This window comes from Phasianus colchicus, chromosome 39 (genome assembly GCF_987193195.1).
Source record: "Phasianus colchicus chromosome 39, bPhaCol1.hap1.1, whole genome shotgun sequence".
In the NCBI taxonomy this organism is placed as follows: Eukaryota; Metazoa; Chordata; class Aves; order Galliformes; family Phasianidae; genus Phasianus; species Phasianus colchicus.
Genome location: NC_143474.1, coordinates 1718927 through 1738055, shown reverse-complemented (window position 1 = coordinate 1738055; position 19129 = coordinate 1718927). Strand labels below are relative to the sequence as shown.

The window sequence follows — 19129 nt, the reverse complement described above, 5'->3', positions numbered from 1 at the left end:
TATGGGTCCCTGTGGGTCTCTATGGGTCTCTATGGGTCCCCATGGGTGTCTGTGGGGTCTCTATGAGTCCCTATGGGTCCCTGTGGGTCTCTATGGGTCTCTATGGGTCCCCATGGGTGTCTGTGGGGTCCCTATGGGTCTCTATGGGTCTCTATGGATCCCTATGGGGCCCTATGCGTCCTTGTGGGGTTTTATGGGTCCCCATGGGTGTCTATGGGGTGTCTATGGGTCCCTATGGGTTTCTGGGGCTCTATGGGTCCTTATGGGGTCTCTGTGGGTCCCTATGGATCCCTATGGGTCCATGTGGGTTTTTATGGGTTCCTATGGGTCTCTATGGGTCTCTATGGGTTCCTATGGGTCTCTATGGGTCTCTATGGGTTCCTATGGGTCTCTATGGGTCTCTATGGGACTCTATGCATCTCTATGGGCCCCTATGGGTCTCTATGGGGCCCTATGGGTCCCTCTGGGGTCTCTGTTGGCCCCTATGGGTCTCTATGGGGATCCCTATGGGTCCCTGTGGGGTTTTATGGGTCCCCATGGGTGTCTATGGGGTCTCTATAGGCCCCTATGGGTCCCTATGGGGTCTCTATGGGTCTCTATGTGGCCCTATGGGTCTCTATGTTGGCCCCTATGGGTCCCTATGGGGTTTTATGGGTCCCAATGGGTGTCTGTGGGGTCCCTGTGGGTCCCTATGGGTCTCTATGGGTCCCAATGGGTGTCTGTGGGGTCCCTGTGGGTCCCTATGGGTCTCTATGGGTCCCAATGGGTGTCTGTGGGGTCTCTGTGGGTCCCTATGGGTTCCTATGGGTCCCTATGGGTCCCCATGGGTGTTTATGGGGTCTCTATAGGCCCCTGTGTGTCCCTATGGGGTCTTTATGGGTCTCTATGCATCTCTATGGGTCCCTATGGGTCCCTATGGCTTTCTATGGGTCACTATGGGGTCTCTATGGGTCCCTGTGGGTCCCTATGGGTCTCTATGGGTCTCTATGGGTCTCTGTGGGGTTTTATGGGTTCCTATGGGTCTCTATGGGGTTTCTATAGGTCCCCCTGGGTCCCTATGGGGTCTCTGTGGGACTCTATGCATCTCTATGGGTCTCTATGGGTCTCTATGGGTTCCTATGGGTCTCTATGGGTCTCTATGGGGTTTCTATGGGGTTTCTATGGGGTCTATGGGTCCCAATGGGTCCCTATGGGTCTCTATGGGTTTTTATGGGGTCTCTATGGGGTTTCTATGGGTCCCTATGGGTCTCTCTGCGTCCCTGTAGGGTCCCTATGGGTCTTTATGGGGTCTCTATGGGGTCTCTATGGGTCTCTATGGGTCCCTATGGGTTTCTATGGGGTTTCTATGGGGTCTCTATGGGGTCTATGGGGTCACTATGGGTCCCTATGGGTCACTATGGGGTCACAATGGGCCTCTATGGGTCTCTATGGGTCTCTATGGGGTTTTTATGGGGTCGCTATGGGTCTCTATGGGATTTTATGGGGTCTCTATGGGTCCCTATGGGTTACTATGTGTCTCTATGGGGTCTGTGGGGTCTCTATGGGTCTCCATGTGGTTTCTATGGGTCCTTATGGGGTCCCTATGGGTCCCTATGGGTCTTATGGGTCACTATGGGTCTCTATGGGTCTCTATGGGTTTCTATGGGTCCCTATGGGTCTCTATGGGTTTCTATGGGTCCCTATGGGTCTCTATGGGTTTCTATGGGGTTTCTATGGGGTCTCTATGGGGTCTCTGGGGTCGCTATGGGTCTCTATGGGTCTCTATGGGTTTCTATGGGGTTTCTATGGGGTCTCTATGGGGTCTCTGGGGTCGCTATGGGTCTCTATGGGTCTCTATGGGTCTCTATGGGGTTTCTATGGGGTCTGTGGGGTCTCTATGTGTCCCTATGGGTCTCTATGGGTCTCTATGGTGTTTCTTTGGGGTCTATGGGGCTCTATGGGGTTTCTGTGACTCTTTATGGGTCCCTATGGGATTTCATGGGGTCTCTATGGGTCTCTATGGGTCTCTATGGGTCCCTATGGGTCCTTATGGGTCTCTATGGGTCTCTATGGGTCTCTATGGGTCTTTATGGGTCCCTGTGGGTCCCTATGGGTCCCCATGGGTCCCTATGGGTCTCTATGGGTCGCTATGGGTCTCTATGGGTCCCTATGGGTCTCTGTGGGTCGCTATGGGTCCCTATGGGTCCCTATGGGTCTCTATGGGTCTCTATGGGTCCCTATGGGTCCCTATGGGTCCCTATGGGTCTCTGTGGGTCGCTATGGGTCCCTATGGGTCCCTATGGGTCTCTATGGGTCTCTATGGGTCCCTGTGGGTCCCTATGGGTCCCTATGGGTCCCTATGGGTCCCTATGGGTCTCTGTGGGTCGCTATGGGTCCCTATGGGTCCCTATGGGTCTCTATGGGTCTCTATGGGTCTCTATGGGCCTCTATGGGTCGCTATGGGTCTCTATGGGTCGCTATGGGGTCTGTGGGGTCTCTATGGGTCTCCATGTGGTTTCTATGGGGTCTATGGGTCCCTGTGGGTCTCTATGGGTCGCTATGGGTCTCTATGGGTCTCTATGGGTCTTTATGGGGTCCCTATGGGTCTCTATGGGTCTCTATGGGTCCCTATGGGTCTCTATGGGTCGCTATGGGTCTCTATGGGTCTCTATGGGTCTTTATGGGTCCCTATGGGTCTCTATGGGTCCCTATGGGTCTCTATGGGTCCCTATGGGTCCCTATGGGTCCCTATGGGTCCCTATGGGTCTCTATGGGTCCCTATGGGTCCCTATGGGTCTCTATGGGTCCCTATGGGTCCCTATGGGTCCCTATGGGTCGCTATGGGTCGCTATGGGTCGCTGTGTGTCTCTGTTTCCCCCCCCCCCCAAATAAAAGCTGCTTCTGTGCGTTTCCTGTTTCGTGTGGGCGTGGTTTCTGTCAGCGGGCGTGGCCTCCATGCTCACTTCCGGTTGTGGGCGTGGCCTTCTGGGTGTGGGACGGGGGGTGGGCGGGGCTACGGAGCTCCGCTTCCGGGAATCGGGCGGGGTTCTGGGACGTAGTGGGCGGGGTTTCGCTGCTCACTTCCGGGTGTGGGCGGGGTTTGGTCCTCGGACTTTTGGGTGAGGGCGGGGTTTTGTTAGCCCACTTCCGGGTGTATGCGGGGTTTGTCAACCCACTTCCGGGTGTGGGCGGGGTTTTGTCTGCCCACTTCCGGGTGTGGGCGGGGCTTCGTCACCGCGGTTTCTCTTTCGTTTTTGGAACGGAGGAGCGCGCCGTCATGGAGGTGGGGGGAGATGGGGGGCCGATCTGTGGGGCAGAGGTGGGGCTGATCTGTGGGGCAGATGTGGGGCGATGTGGGGCAGAGGTGGGGCAGAGGTGGGGCTGATCTGTGGGGCAGAGGTCGGGTGATGTGGGGCAGAGGTGGGGCAGAGGTGGGGCTGATCTGTGGGGCAGATGTGGGGCGATGTGGGGCAGAGGTGGGGCAGAGGTGGGGCTGATCTGTGGGGCAGAGGTCGGGTGATGTGGGGCAGAGGTGGGGCAGATCTGTGGGGCAGATCTATGGGGCAGAGGTGGGGTGATGTGGGGCAGAGGTGGGGTGACGTGGGGCAGAGGTGGGGCAGATCTGTGGGGCAGATGTGGGGTGATGTGGGGCGGATCTGTGGGGCAGATGTGGGGTGATGTGGGGCAGATCTGTGGGGCAGAGGTGGGGTGACGTGGGGCAGATGTGGGGCAGATGTGGGGCTGATCTATAGGGCAGAGGTGGGGCCGATCTGTGGGGCAGATGTGGGGCAGAGGTGGGGTGACGTGGGGCAGATGTGGGGCTGATCTGTGGGGCAGAGGTGAGGAGATCTGTGGGGCAGATGTGGGGCGGTTCTGTGGGGCAGATGTGGGGCAGATCTATGGGGCAGATTCGGGGTGATGTGGGGCAGATCTGTGGGGCAGACGTGGGGCGGTTCTATGGAGCAGATGTGGGGCAGATCTATGGGGCAGATCTATGGGGCAGATGTGGGGCAGAGTTGGGTGATGTGGGGCAGATGTGGGGCGGTTCTGTGGGGCAGATGTGGGGCGATGGGGGGCAGATCTATGGGGCAGATGTGGGGCGAATCTATGGGGCAGATGTGGGGTGACGTGGGGCACATCTATGGGGAAATCTGTGGGGCAGAGGTGGGGCAGATGTGGGGCAGAGTTGGGTGATGTGGGGCAGATGTGGGGCGGTTCTGTGGGGCAGATGTGGGGCGATGTGGGGCAGATCTATGGGGCAGATGTGGGGCAGATCTGTGGGGCAGATGTGGAGCAGATGTGGGGCGATGTGGGGCAGATCTATGGGGCAAATCTATAGGGCAGATGTGGGGTGATGTGGGGCAGATCTATGGGGCAGATGTGGGGTGATGTGGGGCAGATCTGTGGGGCAGAGGTGGGGTGATGTGGGGCAGATCTATGGGGCAGAGGTGGGGTGATGTGGGGCGGATCTGTGGGGCAGATCTGTGGGGCAGAGGTGGGATGATGTGGGGCAGAGGTGGGGCAGATCTATGGGGCAGATGCGGGGTGATGTGGGGCAGATCTATGGGGCAGATGTGGGGCAGATGTGGGACAGAGTTGGGTGATGTGGGGCAGATCTATGGGCAGATGTGGGGCAGATCTATGGGGTGATGTGGGGCAGATGTGGGGCAAATCTATAGGGCAGATGTGGGGTGATGTGGGGCAGATCTATGGGGCAGATTCAGGGTGATGTGGGGCAGAGGTGGGGCGATGTGGGGCAGATCTATGGGGCAGATGTGGGGCAGATGTGGGGCAGATGTGGGTGATGTGGGGCACATCTATGGGGAAATCTGTGGGGCAGAGGTGGGGCAGATGTGGGGCAGATCTATGGGGCAGATGTGGGGCAGAGTTGGGTGATGTGGGGCAGATCTGTGGGGCAGATGTGGGGCGGTTCTATGGAGCAGATGTGGGGCAGATCTATGGGGCAGATCTATGGGGCAGATGTGGGGCAGAGTTGGGTGATGTGGGGCACATCTATGGGGAAATCTGTGGGGCAGAGGTGGGGCAGAGGTGGGGCGATGTGGGGCAGATCTATGGGGCAGATGTGGGGCAGATGTGGGGCAGATGTGGGTGATGTGGGGCACATCTATGGGGAAATCTGTGGGGCAGATGTGGGGCGATGTGTGGCAGATCTATGGGGCAGATCTATGGGGCAGATGTGGGGCAGAGTTGGGTGATGTGGGGCACATCTATGGGGAAATCTGTGGGGCAGAGGTGGGGCAGAGGCGGGGCGATGTGGGGCAGATCTATGGGGCAGATGTGGGGCAGATCTATGGGGCAGATCTATGGGGCAGATGTGGGGCAGAGTGGGGTGATGTGGGGCAGATCTGTGGGGCAGATGTGGAGCAGATGTGGGGCGATGTGGGGCAGATCTATGGGGCAAATCTATGGGGCAGATGTGGGGCGAATCTATGGGGCAGATGTGGGGTGATGTGGGGCACATCTATGGGGAAATCTGTGGGGCAGAGGTGGGGCAGAGGTTGCGCGATGTGGGGCAGATCTATGGGGCAGATGTGGGGCAGATCTATGGGGCAGATCTATGGGGCAGATGTGGGGCAGAGTGGGGTGATGTGGGGCAGATCTGTGGGGCAGAGGTGGGATGATGTGGGGCAGATCTATGGGGCAGATGTGGGGCAGATGTGGGTGATGTGGGGCACATCTATGGGGCAGATGTGGGGCGATGTGGGGCAGATCTATGGGGCAGATCTATGGGGCAGATGTGTGGTGATGTGGGGCAGATCTGTGGGGCAGATGTGGGGCGGTTCTACGGAGCAGATGTGGGGCAGATCTATGGGGCAGATGTGGGGCAGATCTATGGGGCAGATCTATGGGGCAGATGTGGGGCAGAGTTGGGTGATGTGGGGCAGATGTGGGGCGGTTCTGTGGGGCAGATGTGGGGCGATGTGGGGCAGATCTGTGGGGCAGATGTGGGGCGGTTCTATGGAGCAGATGTGGGGCAGATCTATGGGGCAGATCTATGGGGCAGATGTGGGGCAGAGTTGGGTGATGTGGGGCAGATCTATGGGGCAGATGTGGGGCGAATCTATGGGGCAGATGTGGGGTGACGTGTGGCACATCTATGGGGAAATCTGTGGGGCAGAGGTGGGGCAGATGTGGGGCGATGTGGGGCAGATCTATGGGGCAGATGTGGGGCAGATCTATGGGGCAGATGTGGGGCGATGTGGGGCAGATCTATGGGGCAGATGTGGGGCTGTGACCCCCTGTTTCCCCCAGGCCAAACAGCTGGATGAATTCCGGAGCCACGTCAGCGCCCAGGTGAGAATCTATGGGGCAGGAAGCTGTGGGGCAGCACTGATCTATGGGGCACACAGATCTATGGGGCAGAAATCTATGGGGCACACAAATCTATGGGCAGAATCTATGGGGCAGCACGGATCTATGGGTCAGCCCAGATCGATGGGGCAGGCAGATCTATGGGGCAGAATCTATGGGGCAGGCAGATCTATGGGGCACACAGATCTATGGGGCAGGAAGCTGTGGGGCAGCACTGATCTATGGGGCAGAATCTATGGGGCAGCCTGGATCTATGGGGCAGCCCGGATCTATGGGGCAGGAATCTGTGGGGCAGGGAGAGATCTATGGGGCAGGCAGATCTATGGGGCAGAATCTATGGGGCACACAGATCTATGGGGCAGAATCTATGGGGCAGCACGGATCTATGGGGCAGCCCGGATCTATGGGGCAGCACAGCTCTATGGGTGCACAGATCTATGGGGCAGGGAGAGATCTATGGGGCAGAAATCTATGGGGCGGCCCGGATCTATGGGGCAGTGCGGATCTATGGGGCAGCCCGGATCTATGGGGCAGTGCAGATCTATGGGGCAGCCCGGATCTATGGGGCAGGAATCTGTGGAGCAGGGAGAGATCTATGGGGCACACAGATCTATGGGGCAGAATCTATGGGGCAGCACGGATCTATGGGGCAGCCCGGATCTATGGGGCAGCGCGGATCTATGGGGTGGATCTATGGGGCAGGCAGATCTATGGGGCACACAGATCTATGGGGCAGGAAGCTGTGGGGCAGCACTGATCTATGGGGCAGCACAGATCTATGGGGCAGCCCGGATCTATGGGGCAGGAATCTGTGGGGCAGGGAGAGATCTATGGGGCAGGCAGATCTATGGGGCAGAATCTATGGGGCACACAGATCTATGGGGCAGAATCTATGGGGCAGCACGGATCTATGGGGCAGCCCGGATCTATGGGGTGGATCTATGGGGCAGCCCGGATCTATGGGGCAGCCCGGATCTATGGGGCAGAATCTATGGGTCAGCCCCGATCTATGGGGCACACAGCTCTATGGGGCAGAATCTATGGGGCAGCATGGATCTATGCAGCAGCCTGGATCTATGGGGCGGCCCGGATCTATGGGGCAGAAATCTATGGGGCAGGCAGAGATCTAAGGGGCAACACAGATCTATGGGGCAGAATCTATGGGGCAGGGAGAGATCTATGGGGCACACAGCTCAATGGGGCAGAATCTATGGGGCGGCCCGGATCTATGGGGCAGCCCGGATCTATGGGGCAGGCAGAGATCTATGGGGCAGGGAGAGATCTATGGGGCAGAATCTATGGGGCAGCTCCAATCTATGGGGCACACAGCTCTATGGGGCAGAATCTATGGGGCAGTGCGGATCTATGGGGCAGCCCGGATCTATGGGGCAGAATCTATGGGGCGGCCTGGATCTATGGGGCACCCCGGATCTATGGGGGAGCCCAGATCTATGGGGCGGCCCGGATCTATGGGGCAGCCCAGATCTATGGGGCGGCCCGGATCTATGGGGCGACCCGGATCTATGGGGCGGCCCGTATCTATGGGGCAGCCCGGATCTACGGGGCAGCACAGATCTATGGGGCAGCCCGGATCTATGGGGTGGCCCGGATCTATGGGGCAGCCCGGATCTATGGGGCGGCCCGGATCTATGGGGCAGCCCGGATCTACGGGGCAGCCCAGATCTATGGGGCAGCCCGGATCTATGGGGCGGCCCGGATCTATGGGGCGACCCGGATCTATGGGGCAGCCCGGATCTATGGGGCAGGCAGAGATCTATGGGGCAGGGAGAGATCTATGGGGCAGAATCTATGGGGCAGCTCCAATCTATGGGGCACACAGCTCTATGGGGCAGAATCTATGGGGCAGTGTGGATCTATGGGGCAGTGCGGATCTATGGGGTGGATCTATGGGGCAGCCCGGATCTATGGGGCAGAATCTATGGGGCGGCCTGGATCTATGGGGCACCCCGGATCTATGGGGCAGCCCAGATCTATGGGGCGGCCCGGATCTATGGGGCAGCCCGGATCTATGGGGCAGCCCGGATCTATGGGGCGGCCCGGATCTATGGGGCGACCCGGATCTATGGGGCAGCCCGGATCTACGGGGCAGCCCAGATCTATGGGGCAGCCTGGATCTATGGGGCAGCACGGATCTATGGGGCAGCCCAGATCTATGGGGCACACAGCTCTATGGGGCAGAATCTATGGGGCAGTGCGGATCTATGGGGCACACAGCTCAATGGGGCAGAATCTATGGGGCGGCCCGGATCTATGGGGCAGTGTGGATCTATGGGGCGGCCCGGATCTATGGGGCAGAATCTATGGGGCGGCCCAGATCTATGGGGCAGCCCAGATCTATGGGGCGGCCCGGATCTATGGGGCAGAATCTATGGGGCAGCCCGGATCTATGGGGCGACCCGGATCTATGGGGCGGCTCGGATCTATGGGGCACCCCGGATCTATGGGGCAGAATCTATGGGGCAGCCCGGATCTATGGGGCGGCCCAGATCTATGGGGCGCGCCCCACATTTGTGCCCCACAGACGAAGGAACTCTTTGCCACCTTCCCGGCCCGGATGGCGGAACTGGGGCTGATGCTGACGGTGCGAAATGGGGGGCGATGTGGGGCGGCTATGGGGCAACGTGGGTCCCTGTGGGTCCCTATGGGGTGCTATGGGTCCCTATGGGTCTCTATGGGGCGCTGTGGGTCTCTATGGGTCTCTATGGGTCCCTATGGGTCTCTATGGGGTCTATGGGTCCCTATGGGGCGCTATGGGGCGCTATGGGTCTCTATGGGTCCCTATGGGTCCCTATGGGTTTCTATGGGTCTCTATGGGGTGCTATGGGGCACTATGGGTCTCTATGGGTCTCTATGGGTCCCTATGGGGCGCTATGGGTCTCTATGGGTCTCTATGGGTTCTATGGGGTCTTTATGGGGTCCCTATGGGGTCTATGGGTCCCTATGGGGTGCTGTGGGGCGGCTATGGGGCAACGTGGCTCCCTGTGGGTCCCTATGGGTCCCTTTGGGTCCCTATGGGTCCCTATGGGGCGCTATGGGTCTCTATGGGTCCCTATGGGTCTCTATGGGTCTCTATGGGATCTATGGGTCCCTATGGGTCCCTATGGGTTTCTATGGGTCTCTATGGGTCCCTATGGGTCTCTATGGGATCTATGGGGTTTATGGGTCCCTATGGCTCTCTATGGGTCCCTATGGGTCCCCATGGGGTCTATGGGGTCTTTATGGGGTCTCTATGGGTCTCTATGGGTCTCTATGGGTCCCTATGGGTCTCTATGGGGCTCTATGGGGTGCTATGGGGCGCTATGGGGCTCTATGGGGTCCCCATGGGTCCCTATGGGGCGCTGTGGGGCGGCTATGGGGCAACATGGATCCCTATGGGTCTCTATGGGTCTCTATGGGGTCTCTATGGGGTCTTTATGGGATCTTTATGGGATCTATGGGGTTTATGGGGTCGCTATGGGGCTCTATGGGTCTCTATGGGTCCCTATGTGTCCCTATGGGTCTCTATGGGGTCTTTATGGGATCTATGGGGTTTATGGGTCTCTGTGGGTCCCTATGGGTCTCTATGGGTTCTTATGGGATCTATGGGGTCTCTATGGGTCTCTATGGGGTCCATGGGGTCTTTATGGGGTCCCTATGGGTCACTATGGGGTTCTACGGGGTGTTTATGGGTTTTGTGGGATCTATGGGTCTCTATGGGGTGCTATGGGGTCTCTATGGGTCTCTATGGGGTTTTTATATGGTCTTTATGGGATCTGTGGGATCTATGGGTCTCTATGGGTCCCTATGGGTCTCTATGGGTTCTTATGGGATCTATGGGGTCTGTGGGGTCTCTATGGGATCTATGGGGTCTCTATGGGATCTATGGGGTCTGTGGGGTCTGTGGGGTCTCTATGGGATCTATGGGGTCTCTATGGGATCTATGGGGTCTGTGGGGTCTATGGGGTCTCTATGAGTTCTTATAGGATCTATGGGGTCTGTGGGGTCCTTATGGGTCTCTATGGGTTCTTATGGGATCTATGGGGTCTGTGGTGTCTCTATGGGTTCCCTATGGGATCTATGGGTTCTATGGGGTTTCTATGGGGTCTTTATGGGTTCTTATGGGATCTATGGGGTCCCTATGGGTCCCTATGGGTCCCTATGGGGTCCCTCCGGGTCCAGGCTGACTTTATGGGGTCGCCCCATAGTCTCCCATCTTTTCTATGGGGTCGGAAGAACTGAGGGCACCGCTGGAAATCCCAAAGCCGGACCCCAACCAGGTGAGACCCCAAAATGTGGGGCGAAGACCCCAAAATTGAGGGTCAGGGATCCCATATTTAGGGTCAGAACCCCATATTTAGGGTCTGGATCCCATATTTAGGGTCAGGCATCCCATATTTAGGATCAGGATCCCATATTTAGGGCCAGGATCCCATATTTAGGGTCAGGATCCCATATTTAGGATCAGGATCCCATATTTAGGGTCAGGATCCCATATTTCGGGTCTGGATCCCGTATTTGGGGTCAGGATCCCATATTTAGGGTTGGGATCCCATATTTGGGGTCAGGATCCCATATTTAGGGTCAGGCATCCCATATTTAGGATCAGAACCCCATATTTAGGGTCTGGATCCCATATTTAGGGCCAGGATCCCATATTTAGGATCAGGATCCTGTATTTGGGGTCAGGATCTCATATTTAGGGTCAGGATCCCATATTTAGGGCCGGGATCCCATATTTAGGGTCAGGATCCCATATTTAGGGTCAGGATCTCATATTTAGGGTCAGGATCCCATATTTGGGGTCAGAATCCCATATTTAGGGTCAGGATCCCATATTTAGGGTCTGGATCCCATATTTGGGGCCAGGATCCCATATTTAGGGTCAGGATCCCATATTTGGGGTCAGGATCCCATATTTAGGGTCAGGCATCCCATATTTAGGATCAGGATCCCATATTTAGGGTCAGCCATCCCATATTTAGGGTCGGGATCCCATATTTAGGGTCTGGATCCCATATTTAGGGTCAGAATCCCATATTTGGGGTCAGGATCCCATATTTAGGGTCAGGATCCCATATTTAGGGTCAGGATCCCATAACTAGGGTCAGAACCCCATATTTAGGATCAGGGATCCCATATTTAGGGTCAGAATCCCATATTTGGGGCCAGGATCCCATATTTGGGGTCAGGATCCCATATTTAGGGTCAGGCATCCCATATTTAGGGTCGGGATCCCATATTTAGGGTCAGGATCCCATATTTAGGATCAGGATCCCATATTTAGGATCAGGCATCCCATATTTAGGATCAGGATCCCATATTTGGGGTCAGAACCCCATATTTAGGGTCGGGATCCCATATTTAGGGTCTGAACCCCATATTTGGGGTCAGGATCCCATATTTAGGGTCAGGATCCCATATTTAGGGTCAGGCATCCCATATTTAGGGTCAGGATCCCATATTTAGTGTCGGGATCCCATATTTAGGGTCAGAACCCCATATTTAGGGTCTGGATCCCATATTTAGGGTCAGGATCCCATATTTGGGGTCTGGATCCCATATTTAGGGTCAGGATCCCATATTTAGGGTCAGAACCCCATATTTAGGGTCAGGATCCCATATTTAGGATCAGGATCCCATATTTAGTGTCGGGATCCCATATTTAGGGCCAGGATCCCATATTTAGGGTCAGGATCCCATATTTAGGATCAGGATCCCATATTTAGGGTCAGGATCCCATATTTCGGGTCTGGATCCCGTATTTGGGGTCAGGATCCCATATTTAGGGTTGGGATCCCATATTTGGGGTCAGGATCCCATATTTAGGGTCAGGCATCCCATATTTAGGATCAGAACCCCATATTTAGGGTCTGGATCCCATATTTAGGGCCAGGATCCCATATTTAGGATCAGGATCCTGTATTTGGGGTCAGGATCTCATATTTAGGGTCAGGATCCCATATTTAGGGTCAGGCATCCCATATTTAGGGTCAGGATCCCATATTTAGTGTCGGGATCCCATATTTAGGGTCAGAACCCCATATTTAGGGTCTGGATCCCATATTTAGGGTCAGGATCCCATATTTGGGGTCAGGATCCCACATTTAGGGTCAGGATCCCATATTTCGGGTCTGGATCCCATATTTCGGGTCAGGATCCCATATTTGGGGTCTGGCATCCCATATTTAGGTTCAGAACCCCATATTTAGGGTCCGGACCCCACATTTGGGGTCTGGATCCCATATTTAGGATCAGGATCCCATATTTAGGGTCAGAGATCCCATATTTGGGGTGAGGCATCCCATATTTAGGGCCAGGATCCCATATTTAGGGTCAGGCATCCCATATTTAGGATCAGGGATCAGGGATCCCATATTTAGGGTCAGGATCCCATATTTAGGGCCGGGATCCCATATTTAGGGTCGGGATCCCATATTTAGGGTCAGGCATCCCATATTTGGGGTCAGGATCCCATATTTGGGGCCAGGATCCCATATTTGGGGTCAGGATCCCATATTTAGGGTCTGGATCCCATATTTAGGGCCAGGATCCCATATTTAGGGTCAGAACCCCATATTTCGGGTCTGGATCCCATATTTGGGGCCAGGATCCCATATTTAGGGTCTGGATCCCATATTTAGGGTCAGAATCCCATATTTAGGGTCTGGATCCCATATTTAGGGCCAGGATCCCATATTTGGGGTCAGGATCCCATATTTAGGGTCAGGCATCCCATATTTAGGATCAGGATCCCATATTTAGGGCCAGGATCCCATATTTGGGGTCAGGATCCCATATTTAGGGTCGGGATCCCATATTTAGGGTCGGGATCCCACATTTAGGGTCAGGGTCCCATATTTAGGGTCAGGATCCCATATTTAGGGTCTGGATCCCATATTTGGGGCCAGGATCCCATATTTGGGGTCTGGATCCCATATTTAGGGCCAGGATCCCATATTTGGGGTCAGGATCCCACATTTAGGGTCAGGATCCCATATTTAGGGTCAGGATCCCATATTTAGGGCCAGGATCCCATATTTAGGGTCGGGATCCCACATTTAGGGTCAGGGTTCCCATATTTAGGGTCAGGATCCCATATTTAGGATCAGAACCCCATATTTAGGGTCAGGACCCCCATATTTAGGGTCAGGCATCCCATATTTAGGGTCGGGATCCCATATTTAGGGTCGGGATCCCACATTTAGGGTCAGGGTTCCCATATTTGGGGTCAGGATCCCATATTTAGGGCCAGGATCCCATATTTGGGGTCAGGATCCCATATTTAGGGTCGGGATCCCATATTTAGGGTCGGGATCCCACATTTAGGGTCAGGGTCCCATATTTAGGGTCAGGATCCCATATTTAGGGTCTGGATCCCATATTTGGGGCCAGGATCCCATATTTGGGGTCTGGATCCCATATTTAGGGCCAGGATCCCATATTTGGGGTCAGGATCCCACATTTAGGGTCAGGATCCCATATTTAGGGTCAGGATCCCATATTTAGGGCCAGGATCCCATATTTGGGGTCAGGATCCCACATTTAGGGTCAGGATCCCATATTTAGGGTCAGGATCCCATATTTAGGGCCAGGATCCCATATTTAGGGTCGGGATCCCACATTTAGGGTCAGGGTTCCCATATTTAGGGTCAGGATCCCATATTTAGGATCAGAACCCCATATTTAGGGTCAGGACCCCCATATTTAGGGTCAGGCATCCCATATTTAGGGTCAGGATCCCATATTTAGGGTCAGAATCCCATATTTGGGGTCTGGATCCCATATTTAGGGCCAGGATCCCATATTTGGGGTCAGGATCCCATATTTAGGGTCGGGATCCCACATTTAGGGTCAGGGTCCCATATTTAGGGTCAGGATCCCATATTTAGGGTCTGGATCCCATATTTGGGGCCAGGATCCCATATTTGGGGTCTGGATCCCATATTTAGGGCCAGGATCCCATATTTGGGGTCAGGATCCCACATTTAGGGTCAGGATCCCATATTTAGGGTCAGGATCCCATATTTAGGGCCAGGATCCCATATTTAGGGTCGGGATCCCACATTTAGGGTCAGGGTTCCCATATTTAGGGTCAGGATCCCATATTTAGGATCAGAACCCCATATTTAGGGTCAGGACCCCCATATTTAGGGTCAGGCATCCCATATTTAGGGTCAGGATCCCATATTTAGGGTCAGAATCCCATATTTGGGGTCTGGATCCCATATTTAGGGCCAGGATCCCATATTTGGGGTCAGGATCCCATATTTAGGGTCGGGATCCCATATTTAGGGTCAGGATCCCATATTTAGGGCCAGGATCCCATATTTGGGGTCAGGATCCCATATTTAGGGTCGGGATCCCACATTTAGGGTCAGGGTTCCCATATTTGGGGTCAGGATCCCATATTTAGGGTCGGGATCCCACATTTAGGGTCAGGGTTCCCATATTTGGGGTCAGGATCCCATATTTAGGGTCGGGATCCCACATTTAGGGTCAGGGTTCCCATATTTGGGGTCAGGATCCCATATTTAGGGTCGGGATCCCACATTTAGGGTCAGGGTTCCCATATTTGGGGTCAGGATCCCATATTTAGGGTCGGGATCCCACATTTAGGGTCAGGGTTCCCATATTTAGGGTCAGGATCCCATATTTAGGATCAGAACCCCCTTATTTAGGGTCAGGACCCCCACATTTGGGGTCAGGACCCCCCGCCCCCACAAAAAAACCCTAAATGTTCCCTTTGCGCCCCACAGAAGAAGAAAAAGGGGAAGGACGAGGAGGAGGAGGGTGAGGAAGGGGGAATTTATGGGGTTTTTATGGGGTTTTGTGGGGTTTTTGTGGGGTTTTGTGGGGTTTTATGGGATTTTGTGGGGTTTTGTGGGGTTTTATGGGGTTTTGTGGGGTTTTGTGGGGTTTTATGGGATTTTGTGGGGTTTTGTGGGGTTTTATGGGGTTTTGTGGGGTTTTGTAGGGTTTTGTGGGGTTTTATGGGGTTTTATGGGATTTTATGGGGTTTTAAGGGGTTTTGTGGGGTTTTGTAGGGTTTTATGGGGTTTTAAGGGGTTTTGTGGGGTTTTATGGGATTTTGTGGGGTTTTGTGGGGTTTTGTGGGGTTCTATGGGGTTCTATGGTGTTTTGTGGGGTTTTATGGGGTTTTGTGGGGTTTTTGTGGGGTTCTATGGGGTTCTATGGTGTTTTGTGGGGTTTTGTGGGGTTTTAAGGGGTTTTATGGGGTTTTAAGGGGTTTTGTGGGGTTTTATGGGATTTTATGGGATTTTATGGGGTTTTGTGGAGTTCTATGGGGTTTTGTGGGGTTTTATGGGGTTTTAAGGGGTTTTGTGGGGTTTTATGGGATTTTATGGGATTTTATGGGATTTTATGGGGTTTTGTGGACTTCTATGGGGTTTTGTGGGGTTTTATGGGGTTTTAAGGGGTTTTGTGGGGTTTTATGCGATTTTATGGGATTTTATGGGATTTTATGGGGTTTTGTGGACTTCTATGGGGTTTTGTGGGGTTTTATGGGGTTTTGTGGGGTTTTATGGGATTTTGTGGGGTTTTGTGGGGTTTTATGGGGTTTTAAGGGGTTTTGTAGGGTTTTATGGGGTTTTAAGGGGTTTTGTGGGGTTTTATGGGATTTTGTGGGGTTTTGTGGGGTTTTATTGGATTTTGTGGGGTTTTGTGGGGTTTTATGGGGTTTTAAGGGGTTTTGTAGGGTTTTATGGGGTTTTAAGGGGTTTTGTGGGGTTTTGTAGGGTTTTATGGGGTTTTAAGGGGTTTTGTGGGGTTTTGTAGGGTTTTATGGGGTTTTGTGGGGTTTTGTGGGGTTCTATGGGGTTCTATGGTGTTTTGTGGGGTTTTATGGGGTTTTGTGGGGTTTTATGGGATTTCATGGGGTTTTGTGGGGTTTTTGTGGGGTTCTATGGGGTTCTATGGTGTTGTGTGGGGTTTTGTGGGGTTTTAAGGGGTTTTATGGGGTTTTAAGGGGTTTTGTGGGGTTTTATGGGATTTTATGGGATTTTATGGGGTTTTGTGGAGTTCTATGGGGTTTTGTGGGGTTTTATTGGGTTTTAAGGGGTTTTGTGGGGTTTTATGGGATTTTATGGGGTTTTGTGGGGTTTTGTGGGGTTCTATGGGGTTCTATGGTGTTTTGTGGGGTTTTATGGGGTTTTGTGGGGTTTTGTGGGGTTTTATGGGATTTTGTGGGGTTTTGTGGGGTTTTATTGGATTTTGTGGGGTTTTGTGGGGTTTTGTGGGGTTTTATGGGGTTTTATGGGGTTTTAAGGGGTTTTAAGGGGTTTTGTGGGGTTTTATGGGATTTTTTGGGGTTTTGTGGGGTTTTATTGGATTTTGTGGGGTTTTGTGGGGTTTTGTGGGGTTTTATGGGGTTTTATGGGGTTTTAAGGGGTTTTGTAGGGTTTTATGGGGTTTTAAGGGGTTTTGTGGGGTTTTATGGGATTTTATGGGGTTTTGTGGGGTTTTGTGGGGTTCTATGGGGTTCTATGGTGTTTTGTGGGGTTTTGTGGGGTTTTGTGGGGTTTTATGGGATTTTGTGGGGTTTTGTGGGGTTTTATTGGATTTTGTGGGGTTTTGTGGGGTTTTGTGGGGTTTTATGGGGTTTTAAGGGGTTTTGTGGGGTTTTGTAGGGTTTTATGGGGTTTTAAGGGGTTTTGTGGGGTTTTGTAGGGTTTTATGGGGTTTTAAGGGGTTTTGTGGGGTTTTATGGGATTTTATGGGGTTTTGTGGGGTTTTGTGGGGTTCTATGGGGTTCTATGGTGTTTTGTGGGGTTTTATGGGGTTTTGTGGGGTTTTATGGGATTTTATGGGTTTTTGTGGGGTTTTTGTGCGGTTCTATGGGGTTCTATGGTGTTTCGTGGGGTTTTGTGGGGTTTTAAGGGGTTTTATGGGGTTTTAAGGGGTTTTGTAGGGTTTTATGGGATTTTATGGGGTTTTGTGGTGTTCTATGCGGTTTTGTGGGGTTTTATGGGGTTTTATGGGGTTTTATGGGGTTTTATGGGATCTACGGGTCCCTATGGGTCTCTATGGGGTTCTGTGGGGTTTTATAGGGTTTTATGGGGTTTTATGGGGTTTTATGGGATCTATGGGTCTCTATGGGGTTCTGTGGGGTTCTATGGGGTTTTATGGGGTTTTTATGGGGTTTTATGGGGTTTTTATGGGATTTTATGGGATCTACGGGTCTCTATGGGTCTCTATGGGGTTCTGTGGGGTTCTGTGGGGTTCTGTGGGGTTTTATGGGGTTTTATGGGGTTTTATGGGATCTACGGGTCTCTATGGGTCTCTATGGGGTTCTGTGGGGTTCTATGGGGTTCTATGGGGTTTTATGGGGTTTTATGGGATTTATGGGTCTCTATGGGTCTCTATGGGTCTCTATGGGGTTCTGTGGGGTTCTGTGGGGTTCTATGGGGTTTTATGGGGTTTTATGGGATCTATGGGTCTCTGTGGGTCTCTATGGGTCCCTATGGGTCTCTATGGGGTTTTATGGGGTCTTTATGGGGTCTATGGGGTCTCTATGGGTCTTTATGGGTCTCTATGGGTCCCCATGGGTCTCTATGGGTCCCTATGGGGTTTTATGGGGTTCCTATGGGTCCCTATGGGTCCCTATGTGTCTCTATGGGGTCCCTATGGGTCCCTATGGGGTTTTATGGGGTTCCTATGGGTCCCTATGGGTGTCTATGGGGTTTTATGGGGTCCCTATGGGTCCCTATGGGTCCCTATGGGGTTTTATGGGGTTCCTATGGGTTCTTATGGGTCCCTATGGGGTTTTATGGGGTTCCTTTGGGTTCTTATGGGTCCCTATGGGTCTCTATGGGGTTTTATGGGGTCCCTATGGGTCCCTATAGGGTTTTATGGGGTCCCTATGACCCCCTATGGGTCCCTATGGGGTTTTATGGGGTTCCTATGGGTCCCTATGGGTGTCTATGGGGTTTTATGGGGTCCCTATGGGTCCCTATGGGTCCCTATGGGGTCCCTATGGGGTTCCTATGGGTTCTTATGGGTCCCTATGGGGTTTTATGGGGTTCCTTTGGGTTCTTATGTGTCTCTATGGGGTTTTATGGGGTTCCTATGTGTCCCTATGGGTCTCTATGGGGTTTTATGGGGTTCCTATGGGTTCTTATGTGTCTCTATGGGGTTTTATGGGGTCCCTATGGGTCCCTATGGGTCCCTATGGGGTTTTATGGGGTTTTATGGGGTCTCTATGGGTCCCTATGTGTCTTTATGGGGTCTATGGGGTCTCTATGGGTCTCTATGGGTCCCTATGTGTCCCTATGGGGTTTTATGGGGTCCCTGTGTGCCCCCCCCGCGCGTCACGTGACCCACAAAAGCCCCTCCCCTTTTTCCCAGCCCCGCCCTGCCCCCCCATCCCGCCCCACCGCTCCCTATTGGATCTGCTGGAGAAGCTCCGCCCACTGCTGGCTGAGGGGCGGGGCCACCTGGCGCAGGTGGGCGGGGCTTAAGGGTGAGGAGTGGGGGGAGGGGGCGTGGTCTGGGGAAAGGGGCGGGGCTTAAGGAGTGGGCGTGGTTTTGGGGAAGGGGGCGGGGCTTGTGGGGAAAATGGGGGAAAATGGGGGAAATTTGGTAAAAAATGGGGGAAAATGGGGAAAAATGGGGAAAAATGGGGGAAATTCGGTAAAAAATGGGGGAAAATGGGGAAAAAATGGGCAAAAAATGGGGAAAAATGGATAAAAAATGGGTAAAAATGGGAAAAAATGGGGAAAAAATGGGAAAAAATGGGGAAAAAACAGGAAAAATGAGTAAAAATGGGGAAAAATTGGGGAAAATTTGGTAAAAAAGGGGA

The 19129-nt window shown here is 53.5% G+C and overlaps 1 protein-coding gene across 3 annotated transcripts in view; it reads left to right on the top strand.

Annotated features, from left to right (window-relative positions):
* The first annotated feature begins 3176 nt into the window (after positions 1-3176).
* The window catches only part of LOC149913310 (proteasome activator complex subunit 1-like), a 28631-nt gene continuing 12678 nt past the window's right edge, over positions 3177-19129 (top strand). Inside the window, exons 1-6 of one of the 3 annotated variants that reach the window (XM_090130084.1) lie at positions 3177-3262; positions 6253-6294; positions 8855-8914; positions 10518-10589; positions 15069-15102; positions 18676-18773. In XM_090130084.1, the coding sequence (XP_089986210.1) occupies positions 3257-3262; positions 6253-6294; positions 8855-8914; positions 10518-10589; positions 15069-15102; positions 18676-18773 (312 nt within the window). In that variant the 5' untranslated portion in view covers positions 3177-3256. Of the gene's footprint in view, positions 3299-5612; positions 6295-8854; positions 8915-10517; positions 10590-15068; positions 15103-18675; positions 18774-19129 lie in introns of those variants that run through there. The other 2 variants (XM_090130085.1, XM_090130082.1) reach the window with 2 other exon arrangements.